Source organism: Dryas octopetala, chromosome 2 (assembly GCF_963921425.1).
Source record: "Dryas octopetala chromosome 2, drDryOcto1.1, whole genome shotgun sequence".
Classification (NCBI taxonomy): Eukaryota; Viridiplantae; Streptophyta; class Magnoliopsida; order Rosales; family Rosaceae; genus Dryas; species Dryas octopetala.
Window position 1 is genome coordinate 1,561,894 of NC_141367.1, and position 15,738 is coordinate 1,577,631.

At 34.3% G+C, this 15,738-nt stretch overlaps 2 protein-coding genes across 2 annotated transcripts in view; both read right to left on the reverse strand.

Annotated features, from left to right (window-relative positions):
• LOC147292401 (uncharacterized) overlaps window positions 1–15,738 on the reverse strand; it is a 61,378-nt gene that overhangs the window by 13,652 nt on the left and 31,988 nt on the right. The gene's annotated exons all lie outside the window — the stretch shown is intronic.
• On the reverse strand, window positions 133–5,459 carry LOC147292402 (zinc finger BED domain-containing protein RICESLEEPER 1-like). The gene is made up of 2 exons (XM_086232636.1): window positions 5,258–5,459; window positions 133–2,498 (listed from the first exon to the last, which is right to left on the reverse strand). Exon 2 carries the CDS (start codon window positions 2,469–2,471, stop codon window positions 492–494), a length of 1,980 nt encoding a protein of 659 aa, XP_086088762.1. The 5' UTR covers window positions 2,472–2,498; window positions 5,258–5,459; the 3' UTR covers window positions 133–491.

Consider the following 15,738-nt stretch of genomic DNA (forward strand, 5'->3'; position numbering starts at 1 on the left):
ATTAAAAGGAAAATCTAGAAGAAAATAGATCAAAGATCCTTTATAAGTAATGTTCTGTGACAGAATCATTCTTTTTTTCTTTGTTGCTAGTTGCACAAGCTGGAAAATGCCAAGCTGACTTTACAACAAACAAAAAATTAATTCACCTTTTTGATTTTCAATAAGGATACTAGTGTAATTACAATTACCAAACATATAGTCCAAAGAATTTTCAGTGCATAAGAAAATTGTTAAATTGAAAATTCCTAGAAATGCTAATTAAAGATGCTAATCCAGCTCTTCAAAATGATAACAGAATATTACTATATACAATATCTGAACAACCTACCAGAAGAGTTTCACTGAGATGGAAAGACCTACTGAAATCAAGATAAATAAACTGAAGACCAATAGAATTGACTTCGCAATCTGCACCCGAATACAGGAACGGTGTAGATCCTGATAATGAAATTTGATAATACAATGAGAAAAAGAAACAAAATTTAGCTAAATTAGCTTTCTAGTTCACTTCGTATCCAGTCTTGTGCGCACATCAATGCTTGGATAGTAGCTGGGTTCAGTGAACTCCAATCACGATCGAGCAGTCTTCCTCCAGTGTTGAATGCCGAGTCGAATCCAGCTTTTGACATGGGAATTCCCAACACATTGCGCGCCATCATAGATAGGATGGGATACCTGGGAGTATGAACTTTCCACCAATTTAATATGCCAAATTCAGCATTACGAGGAAAGAGAGGTTCCTCCAAGTACTTGTCCAAATCTGATTTCGTCCCTTCAGTCTGAGTAGTTTCGTGAAGAAACTTATCAAAACCAGTCAGCCTATCCCTCGAGTCCCTTCCAGAATTAGGCAAGCGAGAACTACCACCTACTTGCCAAGCCAGACCTTGATCAAGGGAAGCTAAGCAGATTGAATGTTCATTATACAATGCTTTGACACACTCAAAAACATCAGAAATCCGGCCTGGAGCGCCACTACCAAAAATTTGAGCATAATAATACTCTATCAGTTTCATCTTGAATCGAGGATCTACCATGGCTGCAACTGCCAAACCCAAGCTACATTTCTGCCAATATTCTTCAAATTTGCTTCTCATCTTAAAAGCCAAAGAACTAATATAATCATCTGCATTCTTGCACCACTCATTCAGCTGCAAGTATACATCACAGAGCTCAGGAAAATATAAATTTGCAGTAGGATACTTGACTCTTGTGAAAACATTAGTAACCTCAACAAAAAGCTTTAAGTAGCTATTAATGATATTCAATCTATCCCATTCAATATCAGATGGGCACATTGTGTAGGCAGGGTCATTTTCTTGCAAAAGAACAAATGCCTCCCTGTACTCCAAAGCAATTTCAAGCATAACATATGTTGAGTTCCAGTGCATTGGATTATCTAGGCACAAGCACCTCTGACTCTGACCTCCAACTTGGTGAGCTAGCTCATCGAATTTTGCTTGTACTACTTGAGAACTTCTAACATACCGAATACTTCCTCGAATCTTACCACTTATCTCAGATACTGCTTCGAGACCATCCTGAAACATCATATTGAGAACATTTGCCGCACAGCGTACATCAAATAACTGGCCATTACAATAAAGGAACTTGTTTTGGGACAGCCTCTCTCGGATTCTAATGACTATGTTGTCATTGGTGGAATAACTATCAAATGTCATGGAAAACAACTTACGGTCAATATCCCAATCCATTAAAGATGTCATGATAATTTCTGAATGCATGTCTTCTGTATGAGAAGAATCAACAATAATAAAATTTAAAATCTTCTTATTTAAATTCCAAGATTCATCAATATAGTGTGCTGTCAAACACAAGTATTCAGCACCATCCAAAGAAGCCCACATATCAGCACTAAGGCTAATTTTACCAGGCAATTTATCCAACACTTCAGTCACCTTTTGCTTCTCTTTCACATAAATCTCCATACAGTCAGCCTCAACTCTTTCGGATGTCACAAGCTCAAACAATGGCTGTAGATTTTTAACAAACACTCTGAATCCAACATGCTCAACCATATCCAATGGATAGCCATGTAAAATAATCATTCGAGCAAGATCAAATCTACTCCGCCTTTGATCGAAGTTACTAGTTCCATAGTTAATGATGTCATCTTTTGCCTGCTCTTGCTCAAACCTAATATTCACAAGGTTAATAACTTCATCCTTCTTCTGCTCTTGATCTAAACTGAAATTTGCAAGAGTAACAGTTCCTTCCTTTTTCTTTTCTCTGGCTGCAAAGAGTTGAGGTATGCCAAAATTAGCTCTTCTCTGACACCTAATTAAATGATTCCTCAAATGTGATGTCCCACTGGTACTTGATCCGCTGAGTTTCTTTTTACAATGTCTACAAACAGCAATACAGGTGTCACCTTTTTTAATCCTATCAAAGTCATTCCACACAACAGATTTTAATCTGGTAGATTTGACGATTACAGCATCTGACATATCCATTGCATTGACCTACTACTTCACTGATATCTGCACATCAAAAACATATAAATATGCACACTTAGTAGTATGATCATTAACCCAAAAAGAAAAAAAGGATGCACCTGAGCACCAAAGCAAACTTTTTAGTGCAATAAAATGCAGAAATGCAATAAAAATGAGTTCCAAAAATGGTTAAAAAACCCAATTCAGGTAGTAAATTAGAACTTGAGAAAGAAGAGTAACTTCACAGCATATGGCTACCAACCTTTCTTAATTTATCAATTAGCCCTCAATTAAAATGAAAAAGAGCAGTGACACATGTTTGTCTTTGCATTTTTACATAACATAAAGTGAAACAATCTCAATCATTTATATTAGGCTCATAGATATGACTAACTACCTCTAGCAAAAAGTTTCTACAATAAACAAGAATTAAATAATATAAAGTAGTGGTAGACGTTTGTCTCTGCACTCCTACAAACACTAAAGTTCAATTTCTGAACCAAAAATATTTGCTTGCCATTTTTAATGAATTAACCTTTTGAACATAACACTATACATTCCTAAGTTGTACTTGCCTTGAGTTCTTTTTAATTTCCAAGGATTTTCATTAAGTTTACTTTTTTTGCTGGTCCTTTAAGTTTGGCATCAAGGATTATGAGATTTGTTATGAAAGTGCAATGGTTGGAGTGGGATTAAGGGAGGTTGAAACTTGAAAGTAAGGCCGGGACAGTAACAATGTCTGTTAGTTGCCTGCAAGTCCAAGGATTCCTCTTTCAATAAAGCTGAAAGACAAAGATTGCAAGGCAGAAGAATCACTTAGCAAAGAAGGCTCCTGGATCTAAGTTCCATAATCATGGCCAGGCTAGGATCAATTTTATAGAAGGTTCCTGGACCTAAGTTCCTTGATCATGGCTAGGATCAATTTTATCTGGGTGTCAATATTGCTTCACACACTAAAATAGTAGAGTTGGCTTGTTTGCTTAAGTTCTATGTCTTGACATTTAAGTACATAGCACGTTTTGAAACCCAATGCTATACACAGGCAAGTAATCCACACACAGCTTCTGATGCCTTTGTGAGTTTCTTATTATCATTTCAGTCCGCAGCGCATACAAATTGTTCAACTATATCTACTAATATCATTATCCTACAAATTAGCTAACTTTGATGCTACAATATAAAATCTAATCCTAGATTTGAAAACCGAAGATCCAAAGCCTACACTCATTCAGACCACTCAAAAAATATATATTTTCTGAACTTCGTGGATTCTTATATTCATTCCAGCTAGCCAGGGTCCAGCAAGATTTGTTCCAAAAAACCCTATTAATTTTCTAATCCTTGTCTATACTTAGACTTGCTTGCCCAGCAAACATTTCTATTCCAATTACAGTTCTCAAATTAAAACTTCAAAAACTTAGCAAAAGATGTGGGAATGGCTTCCTTATAAGATGGAAGGTGAGATGAGAACCATGTGGTGGATGATAATGAACAGGACACTCATATCCAACCGGCAACCATTGAGGTGCAAAAATACACTATGGGAGGAATAAGTGATGGAGATTTTCAAGTAACAAATTTCTCAAAAACATGACCACCCAGTTCAAAGAATTGGACCTATACATACCTAAATAAAGGCACTTAACAGAATGGAACAGTCATATGATATGAAAAATATGACCCAATGTCAGAAACACAATTTGACACATCACTAAGTAAAACGAGCATGGATCATTGAAAATAAGCCCATAATACTCAGTTTATCTTTTTGGGCAGATGACTAATTTCTTGTACTTCTTTCAGCAGAAAATGGATTCAATAGTAAGGGTTAGTTCCAAAATGTTACAGTTCACCACCACATTTGTTGAAGATAGAAATGTGCATATAGTCATATATATGAAAACACACCACCAATAATTGGGCAGGAGAATAGGAGTTAACAGTTAAAAATGCATACTTTACAGTCAACTTATGCGTATATAGAAAGGTGTTATGCCTGCCTACTACAGAACATACAACGCAATACAAGCAGACTACACTCTACAAGAATGGACAAAGGGGTTGTCATAAAATAGCTATAGCATTCATTTTACATGTACTGCAATATACAAAGCAACCATGCATTAGAAAATTTACTATGCCAAGCCCAACAAAACTACAGCAGAAAATGGCCCTCAGGAAAATTTCATATTTGGGTTTGCAGTAAATTGATAAGAAGTGATTAAGATGACTAAGGAAAATTAATTCTCTAATTTATGCTGTTTGGGTAAACCAAATAGAAAGGAAGAGGAAAAAGAAAGCATCTTTATCCCCTTCAATTCCTCAAGAGCTTTTGCTTTACAGAAGCAAAGAGAAGAGAGCATTAGAGAAATAAGAATCAAACAAAATGTATTAAGGTTCCGGAAATTTGACCCGAGAATTGGACCCGGGTCCATGTCCTAGAGACAGACGGTGGGTCGGGCTTTCAGAAGGGGAGAATTAGGCTGGGAAGGACGAGCTCCTAGATCTCACCGGATCGGTACCGGATAAGAGCGGCCAGGACCCGCCTGACCCAACCGACTCGAACCGGGTCGCCACCAATCGGGTAAAAAGGGCCCACTTTACAACCTTATTACGGTTCTCGGATCGGAATCGGAACATATAAATATAAACATAATTACCACAAGAAACACAGATATAACAAAGGAGCCAGAAAATAATTTTAGGGTTCGAGCTCTAAAAAAATGAAAATATGAAACTAAATTAACGAAATTTTAAGAGGATAACAAACGAGAAAATAATAAGAATAGGGTTTGAAGCCGTACAGTGGACTGAGAAGCTTAACCAAAGCCGATGGGTGAGATCGAGAGAGGCGACGATGGGTGAGAGAGGGATGATGGGCGATGGTGGTGCTGGTGAGAGGATGGCGAGAGGGCGGCGAGAGAGTCTGAGAGAGACAGTGAGGTACTGAGGCTCTGATCTGGGTTTCTACTTTCTAGGTTTCGAGAGTGACTGGGGTGATTTTTGTGTTTTAGTTTTTAGTTTTAGTGATTTTTGTGTTTTGTTTTTTTTGCTTTGATTGATCTTAATTATTAAATTTTAATAACTTTTTAATTTAAGTGTCAAAATTAAATAGAATTAGTTAAAAAGTTAAATAAAATAATAAAATATTAAATATTAAAATTTACAAATATTACGTCACATGTCACGATAATAAAAAAATAAAAATAAAATTATATCATAAATATTATATTAATTTATACTATATTGTATTAAAAAAAAATCAATTCAGTCACAATTTAACTGTGATTGTTTTGATAAATTGAAGAGACAACTCAAACCACTATACTATATATTATTTTGAATAAAAATATTGTTTTGACATCTATTTATACTATATTGTAGTATAATTTCTCGAAAAAAAAATTCAATTAAGTCACAATTTAACTGTGACTGTCTCATAACTTAGATGTAAATGTCGTTCAGTCACAACTAAATTTGAAGTTATGAGTGTCGTACAGTCACAACTAAATGTGAAATTAAGACTACATTAGCAAATTTTCAAGATAATATAAAAGCTTCAAGGACAATTTTGTCAAAACCTTATAAATTTTAACTAACACCCATCATATGTGGGCCAAAGAAAAAAAATGTCAAATGAAAAAGACTCAAATCAAAGAAGTCCACATATTTGTGACGTAATCTAAAAAACTACATTTAAATTTGGTAATTTAATTGAAATATTATATAGTCTTTATGTTATATCAAAAAATTATTAAGATTTGGTATTTAATCCTAATTTTCTATTTTACTTTTTACTTTTAGAAATTTTTAGGGTATTAACTAGTTTAATTAAAAATCTTATACTAAAATAGCTTGAATATATCTATATCTATTTTTATATATACATACCCTTTTGTTAAGAGTTAGAGACTAAAAATTAGACCACTTCAATCATTAAATTATAATGCGGAATGAGTCTCACATTATATTTAAGATGCAGTATACCTTAATAGAATGAGCCTTTATATATAAGCAAAAACATGACTGTTATGTGAAATTTTCAAAATATCAATAAATGCTCATGCTTAATTAAAATGTTAATCTAAACAAATATTATCAATAAAGGGTAAAATGGTAAAACAAACAACTAATTGAAAAATTGAAAAACTAAAAAGAAAAGAAAAATGAGAACATGCTCCAAAAAAATAGAAACCATGAACTACATTTTTTTATTTTTAAAAAAGAAACCATGTATTAACAATTATTAATTAGAGTGCTACTATTCTCACTTCTATGTCTTATTTTCTCACCCACCACTTTATAAAAATATTAATCACTTGTTTAATTTTTGCGAAATGATCTCTAAAGACTTATATTAATCAATATCTAATTTTGTCTCGATCATTCATATTCTCAAATCCCCTTTGTTTTTTCAATTGTTTTATTTGATTTCTTCTCTTATTCACAATCTCACCCTAACATAAAAGTTCTTGGGCACGTTACAAAGTTACAATTTATGAGTTGATTTAACCATGCCCCTCCTCTCTCACTCTCTTCCTATTTGATCTAGAAGTATGTAAGAGGTTGTATATGGATTCAAAATTTGGTGGTTGAATAGAGTTTAGGGTTTATGGAAGAAAGAAATTGGGTGGAAAGAGTGTTTATTAGTAAGGGTATTTTAGAGACATTGGGGGGTAAAAAAGAGGAATATTATTTCTTAAAATTTCATATGGGGTGAAATTATAGAATGGGTGAAAAAATAGGACATGGGGGTGAGAATAGTAGCACTCATTAATTATCTTTATATCTTTTTATTTTATTTAAATTATTCAATTTGTATGTAAAAAGACCAATTAGCGCTCGCGTGCCAAAGGGTTAGTATGTTTTAACTGATATGTATTTTATAATTTACATAAAACATATAATTTAACATATATATGTTTTATGACAAATTACAAATAAATCAACAAATAATTTGCAAATTACATATTAGTCGATATATAATTTGGTATCCCTTAATAGTCAATTGTAAATTACCAGAAATTACATAACACTCAATGGCCCAGCCCAATGTCTAAAACTTTTTAATATACCTTGTGTTAAATTACCATATTGTCTTTCTCTTTTGTCTCTGTCTCTGTGATCTCTCTCTCTTTCTCTCTCACCGCTTCCTTCACCTCTTTCTCTTTTCTATCTTTGTTTATGTGATTTTTCTTTCTCTCTCTGTCTCTTGGAGTTGCCGTCAGTGACAACGACGATGATGACGATCTCTGTCGCACTTGGTGGAGCCTCCATGAGCTTCATGAAGCAGATTAAGTTTCAATTGGTTGCCGAGAAATTAACCATAAGAAAAGAAAAGAAAATGAAAGTTAAGGCTCAATTTTTTCATTTTCTCTTCCTATTATTTCTCGGAAAGAAATCGGAATTCTAGATTTAATGAGGGCTTAATCTTTGTCTTCAGTGAGGTTTTAATTTCTTATATTGGCGTAATTTCTAGATTTATAGCTCAGTTTCAATTTCTTTGGTTAGGTTTTCAATCGATTGCCTTATAACAAGCAGATTATGTATGTATTTTTTGTGCCTAATTTGGTGGATTTGGTAATGGTTCTGTTATGTATGTGATTGTTGGAGTTAGATCTAGAATGGGCTTAATCTATAATTTCTTTGATTGATTGCTCAGCTAGACACTGTCGAACAATGTCTATTTTAAATTGTTTACTGTTTGACAGTATATGTTTCATTTATTTTATAACTTTGATTTACTTTGTTTTGTTATTTTGATTTTAAATTCAATTTATCTTGATTTGTGTTTATAAGAATTTTATGGGTGGTGTTGGGTGTAGAATATGCATGTCGGAGCTTATAATTTTTAAAGATATTGTTTGTTAGTCACTGTTTAACCTTTGGTGACTGTCTGATAGCATCCATTTTATTCAGTTTATAATTTTGATTTTAAGTTCAGTTTATCTTAGTTTTGAGTTTATAAGGGTTTAGAATTGAGTTTTATGGTTTAAATGTGGGGTTTAGGGCATAGAATTGAGTTTAGAGTTATTAATTTGTTTTTTTTTTTTTTTGGAACTTTTGGTTTAAGTTTAGCTCCTAGGTTTTGCCACTGGGAGCTAAACTCTAATTCAAAAGTCATTGTTTTCGTACATTGTTATACAGTCATTTTTTTAAATTTTTTATATAGTCATAGTTTATTATTAATGTAATAGGATTTTTCAGTATTTGTTGCATAATTACTGTTAGTTCTTTATGAATATGAAATTGTGCAGTATTGATTTTGTATGTTCTTTAGTAGTGTTGAATTGATTTTATGATTTGAAATTTTCTTTTATTAAATGAGTTTTTATTTAGAAATGAAGTTTTGGATGATTTTTTAAAAATTTTAGTGTCTGTTGCACAATTACTAAATTAGTTCTTGATGTATATGAAATTGTGCAGTAGTGGTTTTGCATGTTCTTTAGTACTGTTGAATTGATTTTATGATTTGAAATTTTTAATCTTTGTTGCACAAGTCACTAAATGAGTTTGTCACATTAGTAACTAAGTAATTAGACCTTCATGGTCCCTATTAGTATCTTACAGTTAAGGAGCTCACACTAGAGAAATACTAGGATGTGTGACCCATTGGCCATGAGAAGTGTAAACTCTCCGTCTTAGACAATACCAACTATCACGATAGCTGCGATCATTAATCGAACATGTTGATCCTCGACATTATCCTTTTCTTTTGGTCTCCCACATACTTGTATGTGTGTGACCCTTTAGGTTCTTATTCGATTTGGCAGTAGGATCACAATTAATCTAGAAACGCTTTCTAATTAATTGTTCTTTAGACTTTACAGACCACATTAACACATAACCACAGTTTATGGCCCCCAAACCAAATAGATAGAATTTAGCCTCAACCTATTCAGTTATGATTACAATATAATACGGTATTTTCTCTTATCTATATCCCGATTATATCCTAGGTATGAAACTACTGGATATAATCAGATTTGTAACTCTGATGCTCTGGTCAGAGACTTTGTTAGTCTTTCTATGCTAGGACATCTCCTTCTTTACGGAAGGTGAGAGATTCCATGTTGCACACTCACATACCTCCATATGTGTGTCAATGTACCCAACGTACACATGTAACTCATGCTTAATTGCGTTGGTTCATTTTATGCAGTCAACATACACTAAACAACACACAAGAAATCAGTGGTCTACCAGGTCTGAGAACTAATTAGTATTTATCATAACCATATAGTTTTTATTTGACACGCCATAAAGCTCCATTTAGGATTCTCTGTTCTGTTAGTTCAGTGGACGTGTCTCCAAGAACGCACCCATATACCTGATCTATGTCTCTACACTGTGGCATAAGACTCACCAACTCAGAGTAAGGCCATCAGCAGCGGGCCTGAGAGTGTGAAAATGAGAGTGAAGTGAGTGTGATACATAGGTCTGGGTTCCTCTACATTGGGTCGGAGAAAGTGAGAGTAAGAATTATTGAGTCCAAAAAGTGAGTGTGAAGCATGGGTTTGGGTGAGTGCAATTTTGGCTGTGTGTAATAGGGGTGGACACGAGTTGGTTTGGGTCGGGTTTAGGCCTAAACCGCAGACTGAATCAATCCTTACAGTTTCCTATTTCCACAACCCAAACCAACCCAATCAAAGGATGGAAACCAAACCAACTGTGATTGGGTTGGTTTGGTCTGGTAGACGGGTTGGACTTGGCCCATATAAACAAAAAAAAGGACAAATTTAAGACCCAAAAGACAACAAGTAAAAACAATTACAAGTTCATCCTGAAATTCATCCATAAAAACAATTCATCCATACTTAAAAGTTCATCCATGATCCAGATCCACATTCCAAATAGTCTAAGTACCAACTTCCAAATAGTTTATTTCAACTTAGAACTTAAAAAACATATATAAATAAGAGTCCAAGCATAAATAAATAACAGTCCAACTGTCCAAGCATAAATAAAACAGTCCAACTTAAATAAAACATCAATTGGCAGCAAGTAGCAACTCAACCAGTCAGCATTCAGCAACTCCTTAATCCTCATTTTCTCATTCTTCATTCCTTTTTAGTCACTTCAATTGGCAAAAAAACTTGGACCAAAACAATTCACAATTCCCATCGTCAATATCAACAACAAATCATAACATCACATCACCAAAACAAAGTCATATATACCTCTAATCAACGTCTTTCATATTCAGAACATTGCTTCCTAATTGTGTAACTTGAGAGGTCACTTCTGCATATTTGGACAAAGAAAAATAAACATGAGAACTTAAAATAAATAATGAACACACTAAAATCAACAAAACAAATTCATGAATCATAACAACTAACATGTAAACCTGCCTGTGTTGATTGTGTCCCTCCATGCAAAGTCTCAAAGAAGAGTAAGTCATCAAATGAGGGGGCTGTATACAAGGTTAATGCATCTACACTAAGCCAATTTTGGCAACATACAAAGGCCTCCACTGTTTTAGGGTCCAAGCTAGGCACTCCTATAAGTATCCACAACACGCCCTCCGGTACTAAACACGAACTCGGAAGCCACTGAGGAAGCCTAGACAGCAAACACATCCTTTGCCATATTTGCTAAACCAGTATATTTAGTCCTATTAGCCTTCCACCAAACCAACCCATCAAACTTATCATCTTCCACATTTTCAGCAGAATCACACAAGTACATGTCCACCTCATTCTTGATCTCAACAACATCCTTCTCCTTTCTCATTTGTGAGAATCTTGCAAGCTTCTTAATCAAGAGGCCAGCTGGTCTTGGATCATTTGCATACATCATATTAAAAAATGACTCAACATATTGTGAAGATTCTTCAACACTTGATCCTACTTCAGAGTTATAAAGTTCACACATCCTAAAAAAGAGATTTTTAATGCTAATTGTGAACTCCTCAGCCACATCAACACCATATAAATCAGAAATGTTGTAATTTACATAATCAAGTTTATATCTTGGATCTAGAACTGTTGCAATAGCTAGAATCTTGTTCACACTCTCAACCGACCCCCAATACTTGTCAAATTTCCTCTTCATGTTGGCTGCCATCTTACTCAAAAGAGGATCCCCACTTGTACTCAATGTATTCAATTCAGATTGAATTGAACACAACTCAGTAAAGGGCCAGTTGGATGTCACACACAATGTGCCACTAAATTTCTTGGTACAATCATAGAAAAATTCTAAAAACTTAACAAACACAGCAGAATTATCCCAATCAGCCCCTTGTGGGGGCCCTGCCTTTTTTCTCTCACCCTTATTTTCCTCAAAATAGCTCATATAAGCACTGTCATCATCTTCCAACCACTCAAATGGCTTTCGAAATTTGTTGGCAGCCTCCAACATTAAATAGGTGAAATTCCACCTTGTAGGCACATCTAAGACCACAAGCCCTTTGTACTCAATCTTTGAATGCTCAATCGCTTCTTTAAATTTTCCCAATCTCGCGGGGGAGGACCTAACATATCTCACAGAATGCGAATATAAGCAATTGAGTCATGTAGTTCCTTCAACCCCTCAACCACAATCAAGTTAATGATGTGGGCACAACACTTAAGATGCAAAAACTCCCCAGCTAGCACACTTTTCCCCCAAGAATTAAGCCTACGCTTCAAATAGTTAACAGCTAGCACAACAATAGAAAAAACCCAAAAATAATACATGACTAGGATTCAGATTCAGATAAGAATGCTCGAGGTTCACAATTCTACCTTCAAGAGCATTAAACTTTTGCTTCACCAAAAAAAAAATAAAAATAAAAAGGGAAAGAAACAAAGAAAACAGAGAGAATGAGTTGTTGGGTTTGTGTGGTTACCTCAGTGGAAAGAACGTAACCGTCGACAATAAGATCTTTCCAAACCAACTGAGAAATTGCAGCTGCTGTCGACGAAAACCCAATACCGAACCAAACCATATCGTATCATATATTGGGGATTAGCCGATTAGGGAGAGATTCTAATGTTAGAAAAATCGATAGACGGACCAAATAAAGGGAACTAACAGTCTAACTCCCATCTTTTTTTTAAAAAATGATTTTCAAAGGATCCATGAACATTATAACCGAGAAATTTTCAAATTTTTTACCAAGAAAACTAATTAGGATTTGACAACTTAACACCCATTAACCCTAAAATCAATTAACCCAATTAAATTGAAGGCAAAGAAATTGATTGATCAAAAGCACTTTACCTAACCCTAAATTGAAATACCCTAACACTAAAACCAAATCAGTTTACCCATAAGTCATAAAAAGTATAGGAAGAGGAAGAAGATGATAGAGTGGTGAAACTTACCCGAGGCAAGGAGGATGAGAGGTGCTTCGTGTCCTCTTTTCGCAACGCAAGGAAGAGTAAGAGGAAGAGAGGTCCAGCGTCTTCCTAGGTATTATGTGTGAGAGAGAGGGAGAGGAGAAAATGAGATTGAGAGAGGCGCCTGGTTCTTTTTGCTCGTGAGGTTGTGGGAGGATGTATTCAGTGGATTTCGTAATTTTAATTTTTAATGCTCGCGTCAATGAGACGCATTTCATAGCGTTTCTAGGAGAGAGGGCTATTAAAATGTTACATTTCATACCAAAAGTAAAAAAACGCTATTATTAAATGCTATTAATAACTCTTTTTGTTGTAATGGGAATATAACCACTCAATTTATTTTACATGCTTTCTAATATAAAACATCATGAAGATACGTACTAGACCACCACTAAATCTCAAAAACTTAATATTGGAGAATGAGTTGATAATGTATGCCAAACTAGCTAACGGCAAAAATGCATATCAAATTACCTAACACTCTTTCTCACATGTATCCCCACTATGCACGTGGAGACACAGACAAATGTAGAAAGTATAAGTCATCTCTTCCCTACTACTCTACTAGCTAGTAAAGATGATAAGTGATCATGAGAAGGTTAGAGGTTGCAATTCGAACTCATGATTGATCGACCTCATCGATCAAACTAGATCTCAGCACTATACCAAGATAGATAACGACTGAACTCCAACAACTTAAATGGTTAGGAAATGAGTTAACAAATCAAATTAGCTAACAAAAGATTCGTGAGCAATGATTAAGAAGGTTTTAAAGGTTTGCTAGCTAGTTAAAATTAAGAGTATTAGGTTATTTAATATTGTTTGTGGATAAATCCACATGGATTCAATGGCTAATCACAGACCAACACGTGGCTGGTCAGGTCTTTTTCAACTCTGACTTTTCAACGATCAACTTGGTCAAGCTCAACCTTCCACATTATCAAGCCAGCTCAACGGCACCATCATGCAGTTCGGATCGGCATTTTCATGCTCGACCCAATATGACCTGATACGATCCGACCTGAAATAGGGATTTACAAAATCTGAAATTTAAAAAATGCTGGGAGGTAAATGAAAAGTTGAGTGAGTTGGTAAGTAGTCAAATGGGTTAACATGCACATGAAAAATAAGGGAACAAAATTTAGTCCCTGTGTTTTACCTCGAAAACATATTTGGTTCCTACGGTTTTTAAATTCTACATTTGGTCCATGTATTTTATGTTTTCTGCAATATGTAACAATTTTAACAAACGTACTCAAAAGGCATACATGATTTTTTGTCTTTTTTAAGTAAAACTCGCGAGTTTATTAGTTTTAATTTGAGAAAAAATTTCATCTTAGTTATAAAATGTTCTTAAATTTCAAACAATATAAAATATAATGACCAAATGAGGAGTATTGAAACCACATAGACCAAATTTGTTTTGGGGAGTGCTATGATGCCTCAACAAATCTTGCCTCAATTGTGCCCAAGGAATAAAATTTCGGGTTTCGAGAAAATTTCAACGGAAATTTCGAAAATTTTTAAATTTCGACAAAAATTAGACTGAAACGATGGAAATTGCTATTAAAATAGATAAATTTTGAATGAACTTTGCCATATGTTTATTTGACATATTATCTACTACATTGATAAAAAAACATTGAAAAAACCAAATTATATAGTAGGTTTCATGTGATATGTGACGAATATAATGCGTGCTAGAGACAATACTGTTAAAAAAATACTTCACTAATTAATAATTACATAATAAAAATCACACGAATAAATCACCAATGTGACAACAAAAAGTAGTAAGCTTACTCAAAGGAACATGGAAATGGTCTTTGATAGTTAAATTGAGCCGAATTGGGTTAAAATAAAATCAACCCGATGGCAGCAGTGGCGACAACGGTTTACCTAAAATTTCAATTCATAAATTCTTGAAATTAGAAAACCAAACATTAAAGGAATGAAACTTCATGATAGGGGGGATAAATTTCTTTTTCATAATTTATGTTTACAACTAAACGAAACACCAAAATGGCCAAATCAAACCCCAAATAAAATCTCAAACTTTTTTTTTTCTTTCCAATTACGACTCCAAATCTCAATCGATCCTAAATTTTTTTTTTCTTTTCTCTTCTTTTTTTTTTCTTTTTTTTTCTTTTCTCTTTTTTTTCTTTCCTTTTCTTTTCTTTTCTTTTTATTTTTCTTTCTTTTCTCTTCTTTTTTTTCTTTCCTTTTCCTCTTCTTCCCCTATGACTTCCAGTGGTCTTCGTCTTCTTCCAGTGGCCTCCTTCTTTTTTTTTTTTCTCCATTTTTTCTTTTCTTCTCCCTTCACTTCCAGTTTTTCTCCTCCCTTCCTAATCTCTCTTTTCCCTCTCCCTCCTCCCTTCCTAATCTCTCTCTTCCTTCTCCCTCCCCCGATCTCCTTCTCTTCTTCCTCTCCCTCCCCGGATCTCTTTTCTCCCTCCGACAATGATGCGCCTCTGCAGCTCTCTCTCAGAGCTCTTCTCTCCCTCCGGCGATGGTGCTTTGCCTCCTCTCTCTCCGCTCTCTGCCTCCCTTCTCTCTCTTCGGTCTCTATATCAAAAATTTCGGCGAAATTTTTCGAAAGTTTTCGAAATTAATTTGGTATGGTGGTAAAATTTTCATACCCCTAAAAAACTAAATTTTAATCCTTGATTGTGCCTCAATGACATGAATTTTCCATGTCAATTATAGTATTTAAATTTATTGAATACAACTCATAATTATTTTCACGTCAATATTTTTAAAGACTTATCTACCCTTCTTTAAAATCTTATAAAATTTTAGCACATGTATTTGGAAAAAGGAAAAAAAAAAAAAAGAATGGAGACTTAAAGTTCATTCCATTTTATGGGCCTTTCTTAGACTAAGACCGGTAGTGATTTAGGGTTTTTAATTAAGTCTTTTTATTTTTTATTTTTTATTTTTGACCTAACATGCAGCCT